Source organism: Eulemur rufifrons, chromosome 7 (genome assembly GCF_041146395.1).
Source record: "Eulemur rufifrons isolate Redbay chromosome 7, OSU_ERuf_1, whole genome shotgun sequence".
Classification (NCBI taxonomy): domain Eukaryota; kingdom Metazoa; phylum Chordata; class Mammalia; order Primates; family Lemuridae; genus Eulemur; species Eulemur rufifrons.
Genome location: NC_090989.1, coordinates 2,660,135 through 2,687,940, shown reverse-complemented (window position 1 = coordinate 2,687,940; position 27,806 = coordinate 2,660,135). Strand labels below are relative to the sequence as shown.

Sequence of the window (27,806 nt, the reverse complement as noted above, 5' to 3'; positions counted from 1 at the left end):
GCCGGCGCCTTTGTGACGCCATCAGCCCGCGCGCACCGCTCTCTGCGCAGTCGCGGCCCGGGCGGCTCGGCTGCTGCGGCGCGCTCGGCGGCTGGCGGCGCGGCCGGGGATGCTCCAGCGGGCGCGATGGCCCCTGCCATGCAGCCAGCCGAGATCCAGTTTGCTCAGCGGCTGGCGTCCAACGAGAAGGGCATCCGGGACCGGGCGGTGAAGAAGCTGCGCCAGTACATCAGCGTGAAGACTCAGAGGGAGACAGGTGGGCGCTGGCGGCGGTCAGCCGCGCCACATGGCGGGCGGGACTGGGGCCACGGCGGAGCCCACCCCGGGCGGGCCGGGGAGGGATGGCAGCTTCCACTTGTGCAGTGATTCGTGACGCCGGCGTGTGCTCTGTGTGTCCGCGCTGGGGGAACCGCTTCCTTCTGTGCCTAGTGCCATTTTACGGTCGAGGAAACTGGCGCCGAAAGCTTCAGTAATTTGTGAAAGTCCCAGTAAGCGGGCAGCTGAGAACAGACCCAGGTTTATCAGATTCCTGAGACTGCACCTTGAATCCCTGCACTCATCCTGAGTTGCTCTGGTGTTCTCGTCACTGACTCTCGCCTTCCTTTGGCGTGCGAGAGAGAAGACAGAAAGAACTCCTACCCTCCGCGAACTTCTGGATAGTAAGGCTGCGGGAGGCGGGCACAGGCGAATAACCTAGAGTTTGTGAATGTAGTAACGGAAATGAAGACCAGGGACTGGAAAAAATGAAGGAGGGAGCTCCTCTACACAGGCTGTTCCGGGAAGGCCTCCCTGGGGGGTGATGTTCAACTGAGATCTAAACGGAGAAGAGAGGAAGCGGGCCACGCAGAGGGAAGAAAGTGTTAGGAGATAAAATTGGAAATGTAGGCAGTGGCCAGTTGGTTCACACAGGGCTTTGTAGTTTGGATTTTGCCATTGAAGGATTTCATTTACCTGATCCTGAATATTTTCTGTAAGCCCTTAGGTGAGCGCATAAGTTATGAACTACAGTGTGCGAAAGAGGTTTTATGTTGCACTGAGTTAAGGTTTGATTTAGTTACTGCTGATATTAATATATTTGGAATCTGCTTAAAAGAATGGATAGTATCTCCCCAATTACTGACATTCTCGGTTTGTTTTATTTTGAAGAGAAACCACAAAAGATTACCACAAAAAAAGAAAATACACTTTTGTGGGAAATCTGATAGAAAGAGGAATGACGACCAAAATTCCTAACTTCAGTTCTGTTGGGAATCGCCCTGGTTTCATCTACTGTCATGGTTCCAGATATCTTGTATATGCTGATGGCTCCTAAACGTAAATTGCTAGTCCAGCCCTTTCCTCCTTTCCGCTCAGATGAGCCCTGCTAGCCCAGTATCTCCACCTGCACCTCACGTTCAAATGCCAAAAGGTGACTCATTTTCTTCCCCCGAGCCTGTTCTCTGGTGCTGCTGCTCCTCTGCTGCTTGTGCTGTCTTTGGGTTGCTAGTTTCCACCGTTCACTCAGACCCCAGCCAGACACATGGGATTGTTCCGGGCTCCTCTCTCTAATTCATGCTTTGCACCAGTCCACATCCAGTGTTCCTGGATCCTACTTCCTTCACGTCCTCAAATACTCTGCTCTGACCATAGGCCCTCTTTATCTCACCTGGACTTCTGCACCTGCTTACTCCTACACCGTCTGCATCCTCCTTGAATCTGTCCTGCACAAACCAGCTGAGGTTCATCTTTCTAAAACAACTCTGATTGTGTCACCACCTTCCTTGAAATTCAGTGTCTGCAGGTCATGAGCTGTCCTCAGCCTAAGCCCCCACGTGCCTGCTTCATGCTCCGTTGACAGAACCATTCGTGGTTCCTGGTATATAGCACGCTATTTCTCACCTCTCTACCTTTGCTTCTGCTGTTCACTCTACTAAGAATCCCACCCATTCTTCACTCCCAGCATTCAATTCAGCATCACTTCCTCCAAAAAGCCTTCCCTAGCATCTCACCTCCAGTGTTGTAGGATTTGAAAACATCCAGTATGTCTCTGTGGTGCCACTAAGCTACATTGCTTGGCTGGAAATGGGCGTACATCCAGCCATACAAGGAGTATGTCTTGGTGGGGTACAAGAACAGAAGACCAGACCCAGTAGATGTGGGGCTGAGATGACAGGCAGAGCCTGTGCTCACGCCCCTTTGGTGAGCAGGCCCAGAATCTGCAGATGCTCAGGTGATGTGGGGCCTGAGGCCAGTCAGTTTACACCTGGGCCTGTCTGGTTAGCGCCCACCACACCCAGACTTTCTTACACCTCTTGTTCATCACAATATCATGTATGGAGTAGAGTGAGCTTTCAAAAAATAACTGCAGGGCTGGGCATGGTGGCTCACACCTGTAATCCTAGCACTCTGGGAGGCCGAGGCGGGTGGATTGTTTGAGCTCAGGAGTTTGAGACCAGCCTGAGCAAGAGCAAGACCCCGTCTCTACTATAAATAGAAAGAAATTAGCCAAACAACTAAAAATAGAAAAAAAAAAAAAAATTAGCCGGGCAGGTGGCGCATGCCTGTGGTCCCAGCTACTCAGGAGGCTGAGGCAGGAGGATCGCTTGAGCCCAGGAATTTGAGGTTGCTGTGAGCTAGGCTGACGCCATGGCACTCTAGCCTGGGCGTGAGAGTGAGACTCTGTCTCAATAAAAAAATAAAGAAAGAAATAACTGCAGAGTGAATGTCACAGACGGTGATAATGGGACAAGAAAAAACAAAGTCTCTGCCACAGCTATGCTATGCCGTATCAAAATAGAAAGGCAAGTTTGGAAATGACTTGGCCTGACATTTGACTCTCATTGACAGCCTCAAATTTCTTTGTATCTTGGGCATAGAAAAGGAAATCTGAGATTTTACTGAAACACATAGCTGTCCATCAGCAACGTACATATGTAGCTTTGTGATTTTAAAAACAAATTGGAGGCCGGGCGCGGTGGCTCACGCCTGTAATCCTAGCACTCTGGGAGGCCGAGGTGGGCGGATCGTTTGAGCTCAGGAGTTCGAGACCAGCCTGAGCAAGAGCGAGACCCCATCTCTACTAAAAATAGAAAGAAATTATATAGACAGCTAAAAATATATATAGAAAAAATTAGCCGGGCATGGTGGTGCATGCCTGTAGTCCCAGCTACTCGGGAGGCTGAGACAGGAGGATCCCTTGAGCTCAGGAGTTTGAGGTTGCTATGAGCTAGGCTGACGCCACGGCACTCTCTCTAGCCTGGGCAACAGAGTGAGACTCTGTCTCAAAAAAAAAAAATAAATAAAAACAAATTGGAAATCTTGGAACTGCTTAAAGTGCCAGAATATTGCTCCTGTGCTTTCACTGTTCATGTTGAGCACTCACAGTCACACCATAGTCACTGCCCCTGGATTTAGTGCATGAGGGCTCATTGGTCCCAATTTATTTGTGCATTCACGTGGTCAGCAAACATTTATGGAGCACTGTCTGTGTGCTGTTGTTATTATGTGTACTACTCTTGGCACTGGGAATACAGCAATGAACAAAATAGACAGTCCCTATCTGTCTTATCAGTTCTGCAATGTTAAACATTTAATATCTACTAAAATTGGGGTGCCTCTTAAAATCAGCCTTGTGACAGTTTCATTTGTATCATTGCTCTCTTTTTAGTGGCATATAAAATAACAGTACATCTTATGGTTGATGGTATCTTAGATTCAGTGCAGGTGATTGGAGAAGTGTTTTTTCACAGTGATGGGCTTAGAGCTCTCTACCCAAGAGTTTAATAGGAGTTGTAGATATTTTGACACTGGGGTAGGTTAGAGTATAACACTTTACCCCAATTTCAAATGGCTTCTGTGCTTATTTCGTGGTGAGAGTAGCTGTTGGATTTGCTCATTTCAAAACTTACTGGTATTTACTATGTCCTCATGTCTCACTTTCATGTTCACTTTATTCGTTTTGAAATAACTAAAGCTGGCCGGGCGCGGTGGCTCACGCCTGTAATCCTAGCACTCTGGGAGGCCGAGGTGGGCGGATCGTTTGAGCTCAGGAGTTCGAGACCAGCCTGAGCAAGAGCGAGACCCCACCTCTACTAAAAATAGAAAGAAATTATATGGACAGCTAAAAATATATATAGAAAAAATTAGCCGGGCATGGTGGCACATGCCTGTAGTCCCAGCTACTCGGGAGGCTGAGACAGGAGGATCGCTTGAGCTCAGGAGTTTGAGGTTGCTGTGAGCTAGGCTGACGCCACGGCACTCACTCTAGCCTGGGCAACAGAGTGAGACTCTGTCTCAAAAAAAAAAAAAAAAAAAAGTAAAAAAAAAAGTAAAGCTATACTGTATTGCTGTCAGAAACTTAGTTGTATTAGGTTTAAAAAAATTAGCCCTAAGAAGAAAAGATAGATCAAGAAACAACAATGGAACAAAACTGTTTCAGATATGTACTTCACCTTTTGGAGTTCTGAAGGCAACTCAATAATGAGCATGTCTCTCTTTCACTTCGAATGCTTCAAAAATTGGCACCTTGTTTTTACCAACTAAATTGCTAGCTGAAAACAAGTGATTTATTTATATACACACACACATATGTGCATTTATAAAGGGGGAAAAACTTTGGTAAACAGTAGGAAGGAAAGTAAGACAGTTACTACAGTAATATACAGCAGTTGGATAGTGCTTTACTCTTACAGTGCTTCTCATACATGTTCTTGATTTTAACCCTAACCATAAACCTTACGTATGTTATAGTTAAGGGAACTGAGGCCCAAAAGTTGGCTGACAGTTTTCTGATACTATACACTTGTCAGTAGCAAGCTAGGGCCTGGCCAAGAATTTGGGGTTTTTTTTTTTTTTTGAGACAGTCTCACTCTGTTGCCCTGGCTAGAGTGCCGTGGCGTCAGCCTAGCTCACAGCAACCTCAAACTCCTGGGCTCAAGAGATCCTCCTGCCTCAGCCTCCTGAGTAGCTGGGATTACAGGCATGAACCACCATGCCCGGCTAATTTTTTCTATATATATTTTTAGTTGTCCATATTATTTCTTTCTATTTTTTTAGTAGAGACGGGGTCTTGCTTTTGCTCAGGCTGGTCTCAAACTCCTGAGCTCAAACGATCCACCTGCCTCGGCCTCCCAGAGTGCTAGGATTACAGGCATGAGCCACTGAGCCCGGCCCTAGCCAAGAATTTGTTTCCACTTTTTGTTGCCTCCTAGAGATGAGACAATTAATATATTTTCTTGTCCAGCTCCCTTTGCTGCCCACTGTCCAGAATCCATTGGCCCTCTTTGTTCTGATCTGCTGTTATCCATTACAGAAACCTGTGTAGCACATCGTGGCACCTTTGTTGTGCCTGTGCCTATAATGTGAGTTGTCCAAAGATATTAGGCATGTCACATTATCCCTTACTTTTTTTTTTTTTTTTGAGACAGGGTCTCACTCTGTCACCCTGGCTAGAGTACAGTGGTGTCATCATAGCTCACTGCAACCTCAAACTCCTGGGCTCAAGTGATCCCCCTGCCTCAGCCTCTTGAGTAGCTGGGACTACAGGCGCCACCAAGCCCGGCTAATTTTTCTACAGGGTCTCGCCCTTCCTCAGGCTGGATTATCCCTTACTTAACTGACTGGAGAGCCATCTGGAGATAAATGTACTCCATCCTGTTTTTAAATGAGAAAAGCCAGAATGCAGAATGTGATGCCATTTAGGTCACGTATGCACAACTGTGATTTTTTGCACTACGTGTATCTGTTCTGTAAATGCACAGGAAAGATCTGAATAAATGCACATCAAACAGGTAGCAGTGGTCCCTTTGGGGAGGGGACTGGGACTCAGGAGGCAATGAGCAAGGCTAACTTGTGACTGTGTAACTTTGGTGGTAGTATATAGGTTCTTTGCAGTTTAAAAAATGTGTTTTTATTAGTTAGGACTATTTTCCGGTTGCAACTTGACAAAATCCTAGTTTGGAGGAGGGGAACGGAGCAGAGCTTTGTACAGGCGCTCTACTGCTGGCTCCAGAGCCCAGTTTTCCTCCACTGTAGACTCAGCTGCCCCGAGAGTGTCTCCATTCTCATGTAGGCGGCTCCCCTTGTGTGGCAAGGTGGCTGGGCGCAGGGACAAACCGCATTCTCTTAAGTCCAGTAGGAGAAAGCTAGAGAACTCCTGAAGCCTGAGCCTCGAGGCAAGTGGCTTATCCATTCTTGAACCCATCCTTGCAGCCAAGGGAATTCCTGCTGATTTGGTCGAAGCCCAGATTGCTGCCGCCTCCCCTCATGCGAAGTGAGCCCACCCAGACCACGGCTTCCCTCCATGCCCTGCTTGAAGGTGGAGAGCCTGGGAGGGGATAACAGCCTAGCTCCTGGGCAAGAAGAGGGAATGCCCAGTATCTGACCTCAGTAATCTGTATCCTTTAAATCCTCTTTTTGCTTTTAAGTCGATTAATGTTCATGCCTTTTTAGTTACATTATTATGAAGAGTGTTTTTAAAACCAAAAAGAAAAGAGAAAACAGCATGGTGTGACTTTGGTAATCTCATGTACTCTTTTTCTTTCTTTTATTACGGAATATTTCAAATATATACAAAGTGTATTCATGGCTCTGCTTCAGCGCTGGCCGATACCTGGCCAGTCGGCCCGATCTGCCCACTTCCTCCGTCCCACTGGGTTGTTGTGAGCTGAATCCCAGACATCTCATTCCATTTCCAGATACCTCAGTGTGTATCTCTGAAAGATAAGGATTCTTTTTTTTTTTTTTTTTTTTTATAACTTAAAGAGGTTTGTTCTGAGCCAAATTTGAGGACCATGGCCTGGAGCCACACCCAAGAAGCCTTAAGCAAGTGGACTCCAGGATTCTTTTTTTTTTTTTTTTAACATAGCTACAGTGTGATTATTGTACCTTTTAAAAAAAAATCCTTCATAGGATGAAATACCCAATCTGTTTAGTTTTTCTCAAAGTCTCATAAATGTCTTTTATGACAAATCAGAATACAGATAAGATCCACTTTTTGAATGTGGTTATATGTCTGCTAAGACTGTCTTAAACTCTAACAGTTCTTGTCCGTTTTCTCCACACAGTTTGTCGGAGGATGTGGGGCGTTTGTCCTGTAGAGTTGTGCACACTTGGGGTTTTGCTGACTGCACCCCGTTGTCTCAATTAACATGTTCCTCTGTCCCCTGTATTTCCTGTAAACTAATATTGATAGTTAGATTTGACACTAGAGGTTTTTTCAGTGTTGTTTTTGTAAGAATACTTAACAGGTTGGTGCTGTGTTCTTCCTGTTGTCTCAGCTCCGGCATCTAATGAATGATTGTCTATGCAAGCCAAGTAAGGATCCATCAGTCTGGTTTTGAGTGTGGTTGGTCTGACCTATCCATCCGTTTTAAAGTTTCTCCATAGCTTTTTTTTTTTTTTTTTTGAGACAGAGTCTCACTCTGTTGCCCGGGCTAGAGTGCCGTGGCGTCAGCCTAGCTCACAGCAACCTCAAACTCCTGGTCTCACGCGATCCTCCTGCCTCAGCCTCCCTGGGACTACAGGCATGCGCCACCGTGCCCGGCTAATTTTTTCTGTATATATTTTTAGTTGGGCAGATAATTTCTTCCTATTTTTAGTAGAGACGGAGTCTCACTCTTGCTCAGGCTGGTCTCGAACTCCTGACCTGGAGCAATCCTCTCGCCTTGGCCTCCCAGAGTGCTAGGATTACAGGCGTGAGGCACCGCTCCCGGCCTCTCCATATCTTTTCATCTAATGTTTTAGCAGCCATTGATGATCCTTGCCCAGATCGTCTAATATAGCAGTCCCCAACCTTTTTGGCACCAGGGACTCGTTTCATGGAAGACAATGTTTCCACAGGCAGGTTGGGGGGAGCTCAGGCAGCGATGCAAGCGATAGGGAGTATCTGTAAATACAGATGAAGCTTTGCTCACTTGCCCACTGCTTAGCTCCTGCTGTGAGCCCCTCTCCCTCAGGTGGGGGGCGGGAGGGAGGGTGGAGCTCAGGCGGTGATGCGAGTCCCGGTTCCTAACACGCCACAGACTGGTACCAGGCCATGGCCCGGAGGTTGGGGACCGCAGCTCTAATACACCAGGGATATATGCAGTCATTAAACAAGATTGAGGATATGTGGAGGTCACTGTGACAAAAAAAGTTACTGCGATCATGACTGCAGCGGGCTGGGCTCTGGTGGAGTTTATCACTCATGCTGTACTTACATTATCAATAAGAGGATCCCAGGTTTGTAACAAGGGGGTTGGAAGAGACCAATTGGTACATCATCTGTCCAAATCTTAAAGGAAATGTACTTTAATAATTTTCCTATAGTTTTTAATATCTTGGTTTTAAATGGGAAACTATAACAAGAGAATCAAAATGAACCTTTATAAAATTGCTGATATGAGAAAAGTCTTTAGTAACTTGGAAAGCAGTGCCTGTAAAATAGGGTAATCTCACTCTAAATACACTAAATAGACTTCCGTGCATCAAAAGGGGTCTTTTGTGACTTTTTAATCATCATTTGGAGTATTGCGATCACATTGATTCCAAATATTGTTTGCATTCCTACTTTACTGCTCCGAAAGATCTCTCCTGATACCTCCTAGTAAGATATGAATAAAGACCATTTGTAAACGTGCATTAAGACTTGAGGGTTCTGTTTGTTTTCTGATGTCATGATCCATAGGTTTGGAAACTCCAAGAGTATACACTTACCTTATCATTGTGTGATTCGTTATGTCACTCAAGTATTTCATGGCACCTGCAGAATCCAGGAGACAAGGCTGAGCAAGACGGGTGGCCTCTTCCTAGCTGGTGGAGGCAGAGGCAGAGGCTGGGGACGTGCAGCTAGAGTCAGAACAAGGCCAGCGCAGGTGATCGACGTACTGCAGGCAACAATTTGCTCAGTGAATGGCACCCAAGACAGGGAGGGAGGTTGGGACACAGCCACTTTTGACCTCATAGCAGGATCCTTAAAAGGCTCATTTTTGAAACAATATTCCCTAGCTGTGTCAGTTTCCCGGGGGCTTTCCTAGCCCTCTGACTTTTAGATTCGCTATCTGGAGCTCCCTGTGTCCTCACCCTGGCCGACCTTCTATTCATCTGGAGTGGGTCTGCCGGTCCCTGGGGGCTTCATGTGATTTGGGCAAATTCTGCATCTCTGGGAGGGTTTGCAGTTTTATATCCCAAGACCAATGAAAACATTGGTGTGCAGGAGAGATGCTAGTTTTAAGTAAGGAGGGTGCTTGAGGGGAACTGACTCTATAAATGGCCAGTTCATTCATTCATTTTTTGTTGTGATGACGTTTCCCCACGTTGCTCAGATGATGGGGCCAGGCGCCCACAGCCACCCTGCCCTGGAGCTGATAAAACTACGTGTGCAGTGGGAATTTGTAACAATAAGGAAAAATATCTTCAGTTTTTTAAAAAGGCATCTGCAGATGGAAGAGAATTAAAATGTATGTGGGATTATTTTCACCACTTCTGAGGCAGTTCTAAACTTTAAGAAAGGAAATACATAGACTCTAAAATAAGATTTTTGTGCTGTTTTGCCCTCCAGGAGGTTTCAGTCAAGAAGAACTTCTAAAAATATGGAAAGGGCTCTTCTATTGCATGTGGGTGCAGGATGAACCCCTCCTACAGGTAACGTACAGTTCTCTTTGTCATATTTCTGGATTTTGGGAACGGATGGGTAAAAGAGACTTGATCGCTTAATATACCTAAACAAATAGAAAATCAATGCCTCTAGGGGTCATTTTTTTCACCTTTGTCCATACAGAAAGGACTACAGTATCAAAGCATTGTTAATTATCTTTTCAAATAAAAGGAAAGATATGCATAAATTATAGGTTTATTATTTGTCACAATTTTATAGGGTTCCATGGTAGGTTTTACATTACGTACGTATTTTAAAGTTTGTGTTTCATCTTCTATTAAGTGAATTATCTATGGCCAGAAGTGCCATGGCAGGAGCACCAGTCCGAACCCCTGTGAGGCCCAGGACATGGCAGCCGCCTCGCTGGGCATCCAGTTCTGTGCGGGGCGGCCAGCAGCCCTCGCAGCCTAAGCCTCTGGCACTTACGGTGCAAACTGCGCAGCTCCCTAGAACACGCGTGTGACTCTGTCTCTGCTGAACATGCTGAGCACCACCACCAAAACTAGGACTAAAACAGAGATTGTCACTTTTCAAAGGCTTTGTTCTGACGTGCGAGAGCAGGCCTGATGTGCTGGCGTGGGCCTGGAGGGGCCGCGTGTGCAGGCCTCTGATGCTAGGGGAGTCTTTGTGGGTAGATTGCACTTTCTGGGCGTTAGTGTGCAGTCTTGCCACTTCTCCCAAGCCATGTAATGACGTGTTTGGATTTATTATTTTTTGTCTACTGAATATATTTTGAGTAGGATTTCAGGGCAAAATATTGTTAGATTACATTCAAAAGTAACAACCAACAGCTTTAGTGGAAGAAAACTGATGAACAGGAACCTCATTTTCAAGATGAGGAAAACTGAGGCCCGGTGAAGTGTGCGTGAAACCCGTGAGGATTGTTCTTTCCTTCCGGACCTCATGAGCAGAGTGCTCTGTTGACGCTCGGTGGCAGGCTCCTCCCTAGGCCAGACCACAGGACTCTCCCCGTGAACGAGCCTGTCTCGCCTCAGTAGGGCTTGCTCTTCCGCGGAGTGACGGCCTGGAAGGGTGGCCTGCCTTCGCATTCCACCCTGTCTCTGCCCAACCAGGTAGCGGGGACTTCCTGATGCCATCGAGTGAGGGTCCCTGGTGTCTGACCATCAGTGTCGACCCCGCTGTCCTTTGTGTTTCGCATGATTTCAGGGATTATGGGAGAATCCCAATTGAAATTACAGTTTTAAAGGCAGGAATTGACAGATAATTTACTTCTTCTGTAGTTTATTGGAACAGATAACTAGAGATGCTTTTTTTAGCATGCAGCTAAAACAATTCTCAGAGACATCAAGTTAACATAACAGACCATTAAAATTGGGAATTTTACATTTGAGAAAGTTCAGATATTCAAATACACACTTGTTAGTGGAAGTGACACTGAGAACAAGACGCACAGACTTGGCCGGGCGCGGTGGCTCACGCCTGTAATCCTAGCACTCTGGGAGGCCAAGGCGGGAGGATCGCTCGAGGTCAGGAGTTCGAGACCAGCCTGAGCAAGAGCGAGACCCCATCTCTACTAAAAATAGAAATAAATTATCTGGACAGCTAAAAATATATATAGAAAAAATGAGCCAGGCATGGTGGCGCATGCCTGTAGTCCCAGCTACTCGGGAGGCTGAGGCAGAAGGATCACTTGAGCCCAGGAGTTTGAGGTTGCGGTGAGCTAGGCTGACGCCACGGCACTCTAGCCCGGGCAACAGAGCGAGACTCTGTCTCAAAAAAAAAAAGATGCACAGACTTTCCCCTGGGCGGAGACGGGAGGAGGCCACAGGCCATGATGCTGTCGTCGCAGTGTTGCCACTTAATAATCCCAATGTTTCTCCCCAACCCCACCTTTGCAGGAGGAGCTAGCGAACACTATTTCCCAACTCATCCATGTTGTTAACAACTCAGAGGCTCGTAAGTCCTGATATTTTCATGACTTTGAACACTTCCTTGCTCATCACATTTGCTTACTTGCCTAGGAAATCTAGTCAATATTGTTTCTTCTCCTTCCTTTAAAGTTTAAGTTTTCCAAAGTACTAGTTTAGTGTAAACCTAGTACTAATACGGTGTAGACATCAGGCGACCAGCTGTTTCTGTTTTTCAAAGCTATGATAAATGTTGACTTGGTAAGAGGATAAAGGAGGTGTCTTGTGGAGAATCATATTTGACACCTCAAAGATTTCAAAAAAAAAAAGTTTTTAGAAATAACCGTCCTCCCGAATCTCCACATTCTGAGTCACTTGGACACTTTCAGAGACAGCTGTCTGGATGCCAGTGTTCACAGTCACCTCTGGGTGCCGGCTTTATCCTGCTCCAGGTTGGGGCTGTCACTGGTAGTAAACTATCAAGTCAGTCTTCTTTACCAAAAAGAAAGACAAAGGGAGAGATTAAGGTATTTCTGAGTCAGGATTGCTTACAGCAGAAGAAAAAGACAGCACAATTAGTTTATTCTGCCTGGGACTTCTCAGAACAAAACCATCCTCATGACTTGAATACCCCCCAATGGTTCTCTGAATATTAGCTGACTCATAAGGAACAAAATTCTACTTATGATGCATACGTTTGCACATATCAAGGAATTGTGCAAAAAGAAGTAAAGCCAAAAGGAATCAATAAATTATTTTTCAATGAAAAAGTGTTTGTTCCGTGGCTCAGAACCGAAAAGTAGAATGTTTTGTACTTATAGTTTGCCCAGGTGACACCTAACATCAGACTAAAAGCTGAGTTTCTACGTGGCTCGTATAAGTGTTCGGCAAGATTAGTGGTTTTGGATTGTTGTTGGGTAGGGGTGTGGTGGAAGTGTCCACAGAAGGGGATTGGGAATCTCAACCATAAAAGAAACATGGCTTTGCAGCAGATGAGGAAAAAGGCTCCAGAGAGCATTCTAACTAAACAGTAAGATATTAACAGCCTTCCTGCTTTATAAGAATATGTTTTCATTTAAATGTAAAAGAAATTATTGAGCATATTTGATTATTGGCCAAATTTTCAGGTTGCCCAAGAATTCTTGAGAAAAGTAGATAATAAATAATACGAATTTGTTTCTCTTCATTACTTTCTTGCTTTGTGGTAAGATGTTAACATGGAAACCGAGCATTCAGAGCCTTTTGTTCACTGCAGAGCACCTGTTCATTCAGACCTTTTGGCAAACCATGAACCGAGAATGGAAGGGAATAGACAGGCTCCGCCTGGACAAGTACTACATGGTAAGATCGGCAGCTGTCATCCACATTTACTTCAGAAACTCACGCGAAGAAAAGAATGTCCTTTGTCATTCTTTGACGAGTTGAGGAGCATTAGTGAATATGTTTTTTGATCTAGAAGTTAAATGTGGTTATTATGGTTATTTTTTTCACTTTTGGGATCCAGGATACACTAGTTTCTTTGGTCTCCTCATTCCACTGAGCTGATTAATATTTCTTACTTTCCTTTTTGTAACTGTCTATCTATAGCTGATCCGGCTGGTCCTGAGGCAGTCCTTTGAAGTTCTGAAGCGAGATGGCTGGGAAGAAAGGTTGGTCCACTACTTGAGTTAGCATTTGGTGGCCTTAAAGCTTATAGGGTACTAGGATATTTCTCAAGCTTTTCAGTTAATCCACAACTATGAATTGCCCGATCTATGCCTCCCACTCCGTATAGTACCGCGAGAAGCAAAATATGAGAACTTAAAATGCAATAGAGGAGCATAAATAGTTAAGCACATATGGCAGCATTTTACACTGATTTAAGTATTTATTTCCTTCTGAAACTGTTCTTTTAGCCTTGCACTGGTAGTCGTGCAGTGTAGGCACCCAGCTGAATATTTTCGTTTTCTCTTGGCACGCTGTCTCTAAAAGAAGAACGTGTGTTTTTTCTTTAGCCGAATCAAGCTTTTCCTGGACGTCCTGATGAAGGAGATCCTGTGTCCCGAGAGTCAGTCTCCTAACGGAGTGAGGTTCCACTTCATCGATATTTACCTGGACGAGCTCTCCAAAGTGGGCGGGAAGGAGGTGAGTGGCAGCAGTGTCCCCGGGGGGCAGGGAGGTGCTGTCAGTTGCCACTCTGCTACCAGTGACGGTGGCAGCATAAATTTGTTCAGCCCATCTGGGACACGTGTCCTAAGTAACTCATGGGATGTGTAAACAAAGCTTTGCGCACTAAGGATGTTCGTGGCAGTCTTATAAAACAATTGAAAGCAGCCTTGTAGAGTCCAACAAAGAATTCAGCAATGTGGAGAAATGCTGGGGATATATTGATTTTTTTTTTTTTTAAGCAATAGAAAAGGCAGTAGACAAAGCTGTACAAACTGTATGACTTTTTTTAAAGTATATACTCGAATATAAATAGTCAAAAGACTAGAAAGGAAATGTACATTTTTAGTATGCAAATGATTATCTGAATTTGGGAATATGAGCAAATTTTACTTTTTTCTTTCACAAGCGTTCTGTAGGGAATGTCTATTTTTTTAATTAAAAGACAAGATAAATGCTATATTTAGAACAATAATTCCTTTGTCGCACACTTTCCAATGCTCTCCATGTAGAACTTGTCTTAGAAGAGGGGTGTGTACAGGTTCCCCGTGCTGCACACAGAATGGCGATGGTTGGATTGGGCGGTTTCTCCTGTGGCTGGGGGACAGCCTTGACCTTGAGCCTGGCTCCAGGCTTCCGTGGCGCTCCCTGTGGGCACTCTTGGGCTGTGTGAGACAAGCCTTACTTGTCTGACTCAACTTATGTGAAAAATGCAAATGATTCCTTTTTCAAGGACATGTCAGAAAAAGAAAAGGCTCTTTTGTTTCTCATTTTTTTCCCATTTTATTTCTGAATTACAGCTTTTAGCAGATCAGAATCTCAAGTTTATTGATCCATTCTGTAAAATTGCCGCCAAGACTAAGGAGTAAGTGATTTACCTGGGTGTTCTCGCTGCTTCTTGGTGGTTGGGGGTTGTTTCCTATTCTGAAGCACAGTCAGGCTCCCACGATGATTGTCCAGAGCTGAGAACAGCCGAAGTTTTTATTCCCATTAACGAGACATTTGAAGCTCCGAACAGTGATTTAGCTCTTTCAGCTTTGGGGCTTCCCCGGGCACCCCAGGAATGCCCTGCACATTCCAGGTTTGGGGCTTCCCCGGTCACCCCAGGAATGCCCTGCACATTCCAGGTTTGGGGCTTCCCCGGTCACCCCAGGAATGCTCACACACACCCAGGGTTCTGTCTGCTGCCCTTGGTCAGGTGGCACGTGGCAGGGGCAGTTGACCACACAGAAGCATTGTCAGGGACACAGATGCCCACTGGCGGGCTGAGGGTCCCCAGACCCTGGGCGGACCACAGTGACAAATGCAGGGCTTCCCTCCGTACCCCTCAAATGACACAGCCAGAGCGACTGTTCTAATCATGTTCTGTCCACTGTGCTTCCGCCCTCAGCCAGACACTGGTGCAGACTATAGCCAGGGGCGTTTTTGAAGCCATTGTAGACCAGTCTCCTTTTGTACCTGAAGAGACAGTGGAGGAACAGAAGGCGAAAATGGGTGACAGTCACGTCCCTGAGGAAGAGGCCCCTGAAAATGAGACGATGTGGAGAAAAGCAGCCTGTAAAAAGAAGACAGGTGAGAGACTGTGCTCCAGTGGCCTGCCTGGTGCGCTCCTCGTCACACACACTCTGTGACACGTGTCCCGGCGTCTCGCTCAGCACACCTGGGGTTGGTTCGTGGAAGATGGCGTCGTCTCCACCCTTCCCAAAAAAGAAAGCAGTGGGTGCTCAAAGCAGCGCCTGTGCCCGGCTGGAGTCTGGGGACACCTGAGACTTGTCACGTGTTACTTAGGCACATTTCTATACCTCCTAGGACCTCGAGACTTCCTTCCAGGGTTTTACCATTGTCACTGCTGTTGCTCTGGAGTTTTTTAGTTGCTTTGTCATTGTGTAGGATGTCTTTGAATGCCCTGGTGTGGCCTCGTTCCTACAGGGGACCTGCCGTGCGGTTCCACAGGGGACGTGCACTTGTGTCTGCCTTTCTCGTCCCACGGCTCCTTTCAGGGTTCCTTTTCTCTGGGTGTTTAGTGCCCACTGTGGACTGACACTCTGACTGCTGTTTGTATCCGTGGGCTGCTGTGCAGTGTGCGTGGGAAGGTGCAGGCCCAGCCAAGTTCCACAGCAGTTTCTGGCATCTCTTTGCAGAATGAGGTCAACGTTTGCCCATGCTTTTGAAGTGTTTGTAGCTATTAAGAAACAAAGTTTTCAAAAACTAATAACCAAAGGAAATATAATAATTTCTTTTTAAAAGCAGGACACAAAACTATGTAGGAGGAGCCTGATTTGTTTTTAAACATTTACATGTGCCTTCAAAAATCTGGAAGGGCCGGGCGTGGTGGCTCACGCCTGTAATCCTAGCACTCTGGGAGGCCGAGGTGGGCGGATCGTTTGAGCTCAGGAGTTCGAGACCAGCCTGAGCAAGAGCGAGACCCCATCTCTACTAAAAATAGAAAGAAATTATATGGACAGCTAAAAATATATATAGAAAAAATTAGCTGGGCATGGTGGTGCATGCCTGTAGTCCCAGCTACTCGGGAGGCTGAGACAGGAGGACTGCTTGAGCCCAGGAGTTTGAGGTTGCTGTGAGCTAGGCTGACGCCACGGCACTCACTCTAGCCTGGGCAACAGAGTGAGACTCTGTCTCAAAAAAAAAAAAAAAAAAATCTGGAAGGATAGGCCGGGCGCGGTGGCTCATGCCTGTAATCCTAGCACTTTGGGAGGCCGAGGTGGGCGGATCGTTTGAGCTCAGGAGTTCCAAGACCATCCCGAGCAAGAGCGAGGCCCCGTCTCTAAAAACAATTAAAAAATAGAAATGAAAATAAATAAAAAATAAATTTTAAAAAAAATCTGGAAGGATAGACCAGAATGTTAATAGCCGTAGGTGGCAGAATTGTGGGTGATTTTTTTTTTTCTTTCTACTTTTCTCTATTTTCTAATTTTTCTACAGTGATCATATATTACGTTTAATCAGGAAAAAAAAAAAACAGCAAGTCTTTAAGAAAAAAGAAATACTCTAATTTTAAATTCAGTGTAGATCAGCGGTCCACAACCTTTTTGGCACCAGGGACCAGTTTTGTGGGAGACAGTTTTTTCAGATTGGGGCTGGGGACGGTTTCAGGATGATTCAAGCGCATCACATTTATTGTGCAGTCAAACCTCTCTGCTAATGATAATCTGTATTTGCAGCCGATTCCCAGCTCCCATCACCGCCTCAGCTCCACCGCAGACCCTCAGGCATTAGATTCTCGTAAGGATCTGCAACCTAGATCCCTCGCACGTGCAGTTTACAGTAGGGTTCACGCTCGCCCGCCATTCACCTCCTGCTGTGCAGCTAGATTCCTAACAGGCCATAGACTGATACCGGTGTGCAGCCCACGGGTTGGGGACCACAGGTGTAGATGACAGAGTTAACTGATGACCTTGAGCAAATTTCGTGTAGGTGTGGGAGCAGTCTCAGGGTCCCTCTGCTCCCCACATTTCTATCAGTCTAAACTAGACATGGGATGGTCGAGGTGGCTCAGCCTGGAATCCCACCGCCATGGGATGCCGAGGCGGGAGGAACGCTTGAGGCCAGGGGTTTGAGACCAGCCTGGGCAACAGAGTAAGACCCTACTTCCAAAAAAATTGAAAAATTAAGAAACAAACCAGACACAGTCTCAGCCAGGCATGGTGGCATGTGCCTGTAATCCCAGGGACTCAGGAGGCTGAGATAGCAGGGTCACTTGAGCCAGGGAGTTCAAGTCCAGCCTGGACAACATAGTGAGACCCTGTGTGTTAAAACAAAAACAAAACTGTAGACACCATTCAGCTGTCTCCCGTGTGCAGCTGCAAATGTTCTCTCCCAGTTGCACTCTGGGCCTGCCTTGTCTCCCACAGGCCAGGCCCTGATACCGCGCCACTGACAAGCACGTAGCGTTCCAGAAATAGCACACGTTTGAAAAACCTTTGAGTTCTCATTAGTCATTTTTATCTGCTCCTTGATAGGCTTTAAGACTCTTTGAATTTTTTTTCTTTTTTTTAGAGACAGGATCTCACTCTGTTGCCCAGGCAGACGTGCAGTGGCACAATCATAGCTCACAGCAGCCTCAAACTCCTGGGCTCAAACGATCCTCCTACCTCGGCCTCCCAAAGTGCTAGGACTACAGGTGTAAGCCACCGTGCCTGGCTGAATTGTTTCTTAATTGCTGACAGTTGCGTTAATATTAACTTGTATTTCCTCAGGCAGCCTCCTGGAAAGTGAGCGTACCACTATGCTAGATTTTTTACTGTGGTCCTGACTGACCTGAAAGTAGGGACATAACTCCTGGATCCATTCTCCTCCTGACAGTCCAGAGCAGCATGGTGCCTGGATCCACCTGCCTGAGTCCCTAGACCCCAGAGCTTCCGTTCCCCTGGGCCAAGGTCTTCACATGAAGGCAGCGTGTGTGGCAGGGGACCGCGAAGGCAGCAGGCAGGTCTCTGGTTTTGCCTGTGACATCATTATGAATAGAAGCAGCAAAATGTATGTTTTCTCCCAGACTTATCCTCATTCCCAGAGACCGAACAACCAAAACATCTCTGGGAAATTATAAATGTATTTTCAGGGTTTTTCTTAAAGAAATTTTCTTTTTTACTAAGAGACATCTAATTAGACAGTGGCTTCTTTGCAAGTGGTTATTGCTTTGTATTTGATGTGTCAAGAATTTGTCTTTGGATGTTTTCATAGCAGTGGGCAAGAATCACTCCAGAAAAGACGGACTTGGTGATGAGAGAGGAAGAGATGACTGCAGAGCCTTGGAGGACACTGGGCCCCTTCTCCAGGTGGGTGGCGGTCGTTGCTTTTTATAGAATATAGATTTGCTGTGGGTGGCCTAGCCAGAGAATTAGGGTCACAACTAAGCTGTATGGCCTGAGGGCCAAAGTCCTTTCTAATCCCTTCAGTCACTAATGTCACCTTCCCTAGAATGAGCTCATTGGAGACAAAGAAATTTAAATGTGATAGAATTTTGAAAGGTAACAGTCCTCACTTTGACTTGCCAGGATCTGTTCTGTTCCATACAACAGCGCCAGCTCCAGTGACACTTTGCAAATAAAAAGTTTACTATTTTACCAAGTACAGACTGAAAAATCTAGATTAACTTAAAATGAAACACACCCGGGTAAATGTGGTTTTGTGTATTCTACTACAATTTTAAGAAGAAAGGAAGAATTACTTACCCAGCTTCTCCCAAGAATAACTAGAACATGAGTATTTCAGAGCTGGTGCTTATGCTTATGGTTGCCAAGTCTTAGCATATGCTTGTTTAGACTGTTCTATTGCCAAATGCTTCCAAATCCCATCCCAGTGGGTTTTCTCTCACTAGTAGGTGTGAATTTCCAAGTCAGGCAGTGTGGTTTGCTGCAGACTGACTTTTCGTTTCTCTCTGGGCGTAGTTTGACTATAAGGCTGTTGCTGATCGACTGCTGGAAATTACCAACAAGAAGAACATCCCTCCTTTCAACAGGAAGCGTCTCTCCAAACTAATCAAAAAGTCAGTGACTGGGTGAGAGAGTTCCTTTGATTTTCATTCGCATCCAAGTCCAGCCCCTTCATTTATCTCAGTGTGCAGGGCTAGCGATCTACATGCTTACCTTGTTGTTTGTTTGTTCTTTTATGTTTTTATTCATAGCGTGTAATAGACTCACATACACTGCAGGGTTGAGTGCAAACAGCTGCCCCACCCCCAAGTTCCACTCTTGAGATGCAGCCGTACTTGTCTCTTAGCTGCTTTGCGATGATGTAAAGAGAAGTCTGTTAATGTCTAACGTTAACAGATTGAGAAGCTGTGATGTCAGTCTGCTGTTTGGGTGTCGCCTTTTGGCCTGCTGTTGAGATAGACAGGGGCTGGGTTATTTATCTCTCGTCCTCCCTCCCAGCACAGTTACGCCAAAAGTGCCAGTTGATGCCTGGTCAGTGCTGGTGTGGTCGTGGCCGTAATGACATGGTGATGTGCAGTTTGCTGTGGAGCCTCATGGCGCCTTGTGACTGATGGCAGATAAACCCTGTCTGGCTGTACTCTACGTGAGCCAGGCACCGCTCTGAGCGCTTCTCATACATCAACTTGTTTAGTTTTAAGAAAACCCCTAGAAGATGGCTTCCTTAATCCCCGCCTTTGGGGAGGGCAGCTGGCTGAGGTCACTGCTGTCAGGTACTGGGGCAGGACTTGCCCCCAGGTGTTCTGCTCCTGCAGCTCCCTGCACACACCCTGCAGTTCAACACTTCTCTGTTCTGATCCACCGAAATGTGCAAAGCCAAACACTGCTTGGCCTTTTCCCACTGGAGACTTGAATATAAGCTGAGATCTAAACTATTTCTGCCTTTAGAAGCAAGTAAGGAAAATCTAACTTCCTAGTCTTGTTTGGGTGTCCGGGACAGATCCTTCAGCCTACCACGTTCTTGGTGACACTGACGATTGTTGAGGGCTGGCTGTCCTTGAGTTTTTGCTTTGGAATCACACCACCTTTCCTTAATGGAATTTCCTCTCTAGCCTCCCCTCCTAGAGGGAAAAGAAAGTGAATTATTAAATGAACGTTAAATATTTAAATATTGTGCACATGCACGCGCGCGCGCGTGTTTGTGTGTGTGTGTGTGTGTGTGTGTCTGTGTATACAGAAGACAGAAAGAAGGGGTTTTTTTAAATGAACTTTTGTCATTTTCTTTTTCAGATTCCAAGATCTCTCTGAAGGTGAGGAAAGTCGGAAGATTACAATTCATGTTCTCATATGAATATGGACCCCACTGAGGGCATTAATGCCAAATGTCAAAAGGCAGGATTGAAGGACCTCTGTCTCATAAGAAATAGTGACCTTACCCATGTGCACCAGGGCGTGGCCCTCCTGTAGCCTGCCCACTGTCCCACCCTGAGCTCCCCTGCAAATGCCAGGGCAAAGGGGAGATTGCCCTATTACATGTGGGTGGTGTGGTGTTCTGTTTTGGTTTTTATTGCTCTTTTAACTAGATAAATTTTTACTGATCTAGGAAGGTTCTAATTTGACCCTTTATGAAGAAAAAAAGTTGATCTCTTAGGGCCCCTTTCATTTGGTGTTGTGGTCAGTTGTCCCCCAGAGAAAGACTGCTGTGAGCTTGCTCACACTTGAGTGAGTCAGTGGGCTCACTCCCCTGTGTGCCCCGTGCCCCGGGGCACTTGAAATCGGGAAAGCACTGCAGAGCCCTGTGGACCGTGGAGACCACCGTAGCCAAGCCCCCTAGGCGGAGCTGGAGAGGGTGTCTCCCAGGGTGGGGAATCCCTTGCCTTGCCTTGGTGGGGAATCCACAAAGCTTTTTTAAGTCTGTAATTCCTGTGTCAGCAGCTTTCAGGTTTGGGCTGGAGAAATAGTGAGGAATGGTGGTGGGGAGGCAGAAGTCAGGGCTTAAAGTCTTGCCTGGTTGAGGTGGGAGGCCCAGCTCTTAGGCCACTGGGCAGAGTCTTAAAGGTCTCAGGAAGCTGACATGGTGTCACTTTGGCATCTAGCAGGCAGTATATCTCAACTTAATTTTGCTGAGGACATTTCTGCTGATGAAGATGACCAAACCCTCAGTCAAGGAAGGCATAAGAAAAAAGGAAATAAACTTGTAGAAAGGGCTGACTTGGAAAAGGAGAAAGGTAAGCTGCAGATCTTAAATCCGAGCGGGCTGGAGAGGAAGCGGGACGAAGCCTTGCGTGGCAGCACGCACGCGAGTCTCGGGGCTTTGCGCTCACATCTTCATAAATTAGCAGAGCAAAAAGCTTTAGTTTTTCATGGCTGAAAAGTAAAGACTTTTGTCTGAGTGATTTGTTATTTCCTGTGGAACCGCCATTCTGGCCCCACTCAACTAGAAGTTTCTGCATACTCTCAAGAGCATCTTCGGGGGAGGGGGGCGGAGCTTCTGAGAGTGCTTTGGAGCAGTGGCTTGATTACTGCTCTGGACCTGTGGTCTGTCCCTTTTGGCCTTAAGATTAATAGATATCCGATGATCTGCTTTGCAGTTACATTGAACTGGACAGGTTTCCGCAGCTGGGGATGTGGAAGGGGGGCCAGGTGACAAGACCAGTGGGCGCACTAAGTGCATCAGGGGGACAAAAGCTATTCTGTGGGAAAAGTCCACCTGCCAATCACGCTGGCCCAGAACTGCCAGCAAGACTCCGTCCCACCTTGGCATCGGGTGCCTGTTTATTGCCTTTGTGTCTTTGCAGGGAACACAGTCTTTGCTGCCGAGAAAGAGGGCAGTGAAGGCAGTATTCAGAAGAGAAAAAGGAAAAAGAAGAGGAAGAACCACCTCCAGCCCGGAAACTCGGGCCCAGGCGATGAGGTCCCATCCCTAGAACAGAATGGCGGCTCGTCCAGCACCGGGGAGGAGAGCGGCTCAGAGCACCCCCCGTCCGTCCCCACGCACAACAGAAGGAAACGGCCGCGGAAGAAGAGCCTAAGGGCCCACGGGGAGACCTTGGCAGTGTCACCTCTGGAGGACATGTCACAGAGTGGCCTGAGCAGCGGACATCCTCAGGCACCTGCCGCCAGAGGTCCCCCGACAGATGGAGCCCAAGTCCTGAAAAGGAAGCGGAAACTCGGAGCTCCCCCGGCCAGGGGCAGTGGCCTGGCCACGCTGGCCTGGCCCGCGGTGCAGAAGGAAGGGCCCCCTGCAGGCCCGGCGGAGGCGGGGAGCAGCCAAGCCAGCCTGCCCCAGTGTGGGAGGCTGCAGAAAAAACAGGCAGAGCCCCGCAGCTGCAACCTGTATGACCTGTCCAGTCAGAAAACAGCAATCTTCAAAAAGAGGAAGAAAATGAAAGAGATGTCGAACTTGGTAGAACACAACGGAGTATTGGAACCCACAGTCAGGCAAAGCCAAGCTCTGGTAAGACGGGTGGCCGAGGCTCTGGAACAAGACGTGTTTGGGGGACTACACTGCCTCCTGCGGGGGTGGGGTGGGGCAGTGGTCAGACCTCTGGGCTGGGCAGAACTAGACTAGGTTGTGGTTTATAACAACCTTCACTGACAGGTAAATGACAGACAGCTGGTCTCAGTGGTCAAGTTCAAGTCCTCCGAAACCCTCACTCCCCTTGGCCACATACTCAGAGGTCAGGGGAGGCTCACCATCAAGCTGGGACAGTCATCCCCTGGGCCAGGCCTGCTGCCCCAGCCCAGGCAGGCAGGCGAGCTCCTCCGCCAAGCACTGGTCTCATTTCTGGGCCCCTGCAGCAGAAGAGGAAGCCCAAAATTCTCTTGTCTCACTCACCTTCTCAATGAAGACTTTCTGTCTGCTTGGGTCTCTAGAGCCAGATGCAAACGAGGACCCAGGTTCTCGGCCTGCTGTTGCCACGTTGGTCATAGCACGGTGTGCTGCCATAGCAGGGTGGGCACACGTGGTTCTGTGGGCGTGTGCACTGCCCGGCTGCTCCCACTCCACGGCACAGAGCTGGGCAGTGGTGACAGACCTTACGGCCCACTCTGGCCCGTTACAGAAACAGCGTGCTGACCCATGTTCGGAACTCGTACTCACATATGCTGCTCGGCCGTGGTTAGGACATCAGGGCCTTTGCGTAGGGGACTTGTGTGGACTTGGTGAAATGCTGGCTTGAGGCCTTTCTGACAGTATCGCTGCATGGCTAACTAGGTGAGATGAGTGAGTTTATGGTCAGTCAAAAGTCTGAGCTGGCAAAACAGCTCAGACCACAGGACCACAGGAGGTCGATTTCCGGTCTTGGGTCTTCCCCAGCTAGCAGGGGCCCTGCCGTCCCGTCCTGCTCTGGGCAGCCTCCCCCTTCACTCCCCCTTCACCCAGTGCTCTTTCCTCCCCAAGGGGATCAGAGACGCTGCCTTTCCTCACGGCCTCCCAGGCCCCTGGCAGCCTGTTTTAGAGAGGATTGGGACGGTTGTTAAATCAGTCCCAGGGTCAGGGAGTCCCAAGGGAGGCACTGTCTACCTGACATCTCTCCAGGCACAGGGGAGGAGCAGAAGAGAAGGCTCCTGGGGCTGTCCTTCCCTTGGGCCAGCAATCTAGAGCCTGCCAACACCAGCAGGTTGGCTGCACTGGGCTTCTGGGACACCTGAGACCCCAGAGCCAGAGCCCGGTGTTTGCTGTGGGTGGCTGTCAGCTGCAGCACTCCCCGTGTCTTCCACCTGCCTGTAAGGGGCTGTAGAACCCAATTGGATGTCACTCCCCCACCGTGTGCAAGGCTGTCAGCCAACAGTGATGTCTCTAACCACAAACGAGAAAGTAAATTACTATTTAACAGATGGGCTTTGGAAAGCACAAACGCTCAGAACGTTGGCATAAGTTTGAAGGTGAAGACATGGTGGCATGGTAGAGACACGGTGGTTTGTGTGTCACTCTGCTAAGCGGAAGGGCCCTTGGCAAACCCAGTGCAGGACCCTCGGGCTGTGGGGTCTGAGCTGGGGCGTCGGGTCAGCCTGCTGAGGCTCTGCTGCCGCACTGGCCCGTCCCGCTTCCCGCGTGCATGGCTGGCGCCGCAGGCTCCATCATGCGACAGCCTCTTGCCCCTTGCTCCGTAGGGAGGCAGCGGGACTGTCAGCCCTTTGAAGAAGAAGCAGCTGAGGACAGAGAACGATTTTGTGAAGTTTGACACCCCCTTCCTACCAAAGCCCCTGTTCTTCAGAAAAGCCAAGAGCAACACTGCCACCTGCTCTCCAGGTCCTGCCATCCAGGTACGCGCCCTCCCAGGGTGGTGCAGCCCATTCCCACCACAAGGGCGCAGAGATGTGGGTGCCGGGCCTGGGGCCCACCGTGGCCTTCCTGAGCCTGGAGCACTCACAGCCACTGTCGGCCTCGGAGCCTGTCCACAGGGCCAGGAGCTGCTACGGGAGCCCAGGTGGGCTCTGCAACCAACTTCTCAGCCCTGGTGACATCGCAGTGTTTCTGGGTGGCGGGGGACCCTGCCCCAGGGATCACAGTCAGGGTGCTCTGAGCTGCGGTCGATGACACACATTCCGCTCATGGAACGTTTCTGGTGTGAAAGCAAAAGTGGTCGTAAGGTAGAAATAGGGGATTCACACAGAAAGGATGGGGTTCTAGGAAGGAATTTGAGGAAGTGTTTCATGATGCAAAATGGATCAGCTTTTAGGAATTTTTCAAATAGGAAAGAATGTGGTTAATTTTGATGAACTCTTGGAATATCTGGATAATTTGGAGTCCTTTGCACGAAAAGCTGGAGAGTTTAAATTCATTACCCATGGAAGTTAGATTCCATCATTGGTATAATCAAAGATTGGTGTAATCTTCAAGTTAAAACTTCAAAACTGTGGGACAAAATGAATGGAAGAGTTATTGACATTCTTACAGTTTTTCAATGGCAAACTTTCGCCTACTTAGAAGGTTTCAGACGCCCTCAATTTGTTTGCTCTCTTCACTGTGGCCAGTGACGATGGGGCAGCTGCAGCGGGGCGCTGGGGCACTGCTGCCTCACAGAGGCGGGGGGACAGAGGTGGGGGGGACAGAGGCGGGGGGACAGAGGCGGGGGGGGACAGAGGCGGGGAGACAGAGGCGGGAGGACGAGCGTGTGTGCGAACAGGCTTCATGAAGGCTGCGGGCCGGGGAGGTGTAGCACGGGCGGACAAAGACCCAGGAGTGGGACGTAGTTGTGGGAGCAGACCACTGTCCCTTTTGGCCCTTTGATGTGTGTCCTGGTCAGTAAGTGTTCAGCGCTCCCTCTTGGGCACGTTCTTTAGAAAACTCGGAAGGGGACTAAGCAGTTCCTTTCATGTTACTCCTTTTGTTTTTTCTGTAGCTAAACAAGACACCGTCCAGCTCCAAGAAGGTCACCTTTGGGCTGAACAGAAATACGACTGCAGGTGGGTGAGGACCTGCTGTTAGAAGCCTTTCCCTGGGCACCGGCTCGGCCCCGTGCGACAGCGACAGGAGCGTTCCCATGGGAGGCAGGGGACTGGGGGGGCCCTGGGGCCGTGAGGTCACGGACTTCTCTCCCTGCCGGTGTCTGAGTCGGACGTGAGCACCTGGCAGTGTGTCCCTCGTCCTCGCAGAGCTGTGAGTGGGTGGGGCGTGGGGGGACAAAGAGATTTCCTGGAGCCCCTTGAGAGGTGACCTGGTGAGATGTGATCTGAAAAGCCATTTTCCCGACCGCCTTCCTGAGTGTTTAAAGCCATCGCACAGAGGCCACTGGAGATCCTGAGGTCCCTTAGCTGTGGCTGCCTCTTTACTAAAATTCAGAACCGCCTGCTTCCCGGGAGGAGGGGGAAGAGGAGGGACAGCCCTGTCTTGCTAGTTTCATATTGGTAGTATCCATTTATTTTTTCAAAAGAAACCAAAGTTTTTAAAAACATTATGAGTTTAAGGCCTGACTCTCCTTGGGGACCACAGTAATGGAGCGTGTGTGTTTAGAGAGGAGGGGGTCTGGGAGGACCTGGGGCGCTCTCCTCAGCCAGCGCGGCCTTGTCCTTAGCACTGGGGAGAGCGGGAGGGATGAATCCTCCCGGGAGGGGACTCCTTGCCGCTCTACACGCCGCCCATCGGCCCGGACGCAGCTGCCGGGGTCCTGATGTCCATGAGCAGCCCCACCCCACCTGGCCTGCTGCGGCTCCCCCAGGCTCCAGGGGCACGTCCTCCGGAAGAGCCAGGGCTTCCTGGGAAGCCCCACAGTCGCTGAGGTCTTGCAATGGCACCGCCCTGTCCCGAGCCAGGGAGTAGGGGTCAAGCCCCGAAGCAGGACACTCCTACACGGCTAGAAGGGACAGAGGTCACACCCAGTTAACAGGGCGCTTTGCTTTCATTTGGGACAGAATTCAAGAAGACAGACAAGAGTCTCTTGGTCAGCCCCACGGGCCCCTCCCGAGTGGCCTTCAACCCCCAGCAGAAGCCCCTGCACGGAGTGCTGAAGACCCCCCCCAGCTCCCCTGCCAGCACTCCGCTGGTGACCAAGAAGCCGCTGACCGCCACTCCAAAGAGGAGGCCGACTGCTGTGGATTTCTTCTGAGGACAGTGGCAGAGCCTCTTTTTAAAGACTGCTTTTGTACAGAATATTCTATAAATTATAACTTTAAGAACGTAGGGCCTTTTTATCATTTTATAAGTTCCTGTAACTGGTGTATACGAGGTTCTGGACGTGAGCTGCTGTTTACTCGTCCCTTCCACTGGGAGCCACAGGTGTCTCCGTGGAATCTTCCGCTACAGACGTTGTGCTTAAGCTCTCTCGGATTCCACATTTTGGGGTAACTGCAGTGATTCCCGTTAGCATAGGAACTGAGACCTTGTATGAAGCTGAGGAGAGCACACAGATCTACAACTTTCAATAAATTGATTAGCACAATTAAAGTGTGGAATTACCCTTCCTAGTCAGCTATCAGTTTACGCAGAACTTTGGTACTCACAACCGTGTTTGCCGTGCTGGGTTGGTTTTCCGCTTATTTCTAGTCTAACAGTCTGTTTTTTTGTTTTTTTGTTTTTCAAAGCATGTAGGGCTTCACCCTCATGTCCTGTGGGTATTTGGCAGTTTACCGATATGGATGATTCTTGGAACAGAATCAGCAATACCATAGTTTTTCTACGTGCACTCAGCTGGGGGAGTGGACAGGTGGGGGAGAAGAGGCTCTTGCCCTGAGGGCTTGCTGTCTTCCACCCTCAGCTCGTTCCTTCCCTGTTCTCCTACCTCTACGGCAAGCCCAAAGTGTCTTCTGGGGGCCAACGCCCCCCTTGGCTCTCACCTGGGCCCAGCCCTGCACTGAGCCCCCTGCTACCGTCTGCGGTGTTCTTGCATCCAGCACACTGGTTCTCCCAGGTCCTTGGGCTCCAGTTTCTCTTTCTGTATCCGTGTCTGAACCGAGGAGCTGAACGATTGATGTCCCCAAGCAGCTTCTCCATCCTGGGTTAGGCTCCTTTCCTTAGGGATGTGTCCGCAGTGTCTGAAACCTGAGCCTTGCTGAGAGCGGAAACCGGCAGCGTTGAAGAGCCATGCATGTGGTTTTATCTAAAATATGGCAGTTTTCCTTACAGATTTTTACACGGTTCTTCTAATCTGAGTTAATTACAGAAATTGGGACGGAAGGCGCCCAGACTTTAGTTGGAGAAACAGAAATGTGACTTTCTCAGAGCAGTGCTCACTCAACAATTGTTCTGTACCTTTTGCCTGAGAGACGGAGGAGACACAGACTCAGAACCAAGTGGCACTTGAGGGAAGCCACGGGGCCAGGCTCTGTCTCCGTGGCTCACACGGTGAC

At 48.4% G+C, this 27,806-nt stretch overlaps 1 protein-coding gene across 2 annotated transcripts; it reads left to right on the top strand.

Annotated features, from left to right (window-relative positions):
• The first annotated feature begins 104 nt into the window (after positions 1-104).
• RRP1B (ribosomal RNA processing 1B) lies at positions 105-27,075 on the top strand. Of its 2 annotated transcripts, none has more exons than XM_069474920.1 (16): positions 105-256; positions 9,518-9,600; positions 11,473-11,530; positions 12,737-12,822; positions 13,069-13,130; positions 13,476-13,605; positions 14,427-14,491; positions 15,017-15,198; positions 18,328-18,422; positions 19,035-19,132; positions 20,307-20,326; positions 21,116-21,244; positions 21,815-22,473; positions 24,132-24,284; positions 25,364-25,427; positions 26,373-27,075. In XM_069474920.1, exons 1-16 carry the CDS (start codon positions 127-129, stop codon positions 26,564-26,566), a joined length of 2,208 nt encoding a protein of 735 aa, XP_069331021.1. In that variant the 5' UTR covers positions 105-126; the 3' UTR covers positions 26,567-27,075. The 2 variants fall into 2 exon arrangements, with proteins under 2 accessions (XP_069331021.1, XP_069331020.1); XM_069474919.1 differs by having other exon boundaries at positions 21,113-21,244.
• The last annotated feature ends 731 nt before the right edge of the window (positions 27,076-27,806 follow it).

What these genes read in the sequence shown, in the direction of transcription:
- RRP1B (XM_069474919.1), top strand. Translation starts at nt 127, where the DNA reads ATGGCCCCTGCCATGCAGCCAGCCGAGATCCAGTTTGCTCAGCGGCTG. An exon ending in AGGATGAACCCCTCCTACAG is followed by an intron (nt 9,601 to 11,472) that starts GTAACGTACAGT and finishes CCACCTTTGCAG; the next exon opens with GAGGAGCTAGCGAACACTAT. An exon ending in CGAGATGGCTGGGAAGAAAG is followed by an intron (nt 13,131 to 13,475) that starts GTTGGTCCACTA and finishes TTTTTTCTTTAG; the next exon opens with CCGAATCAAGCTTTTCCTGG.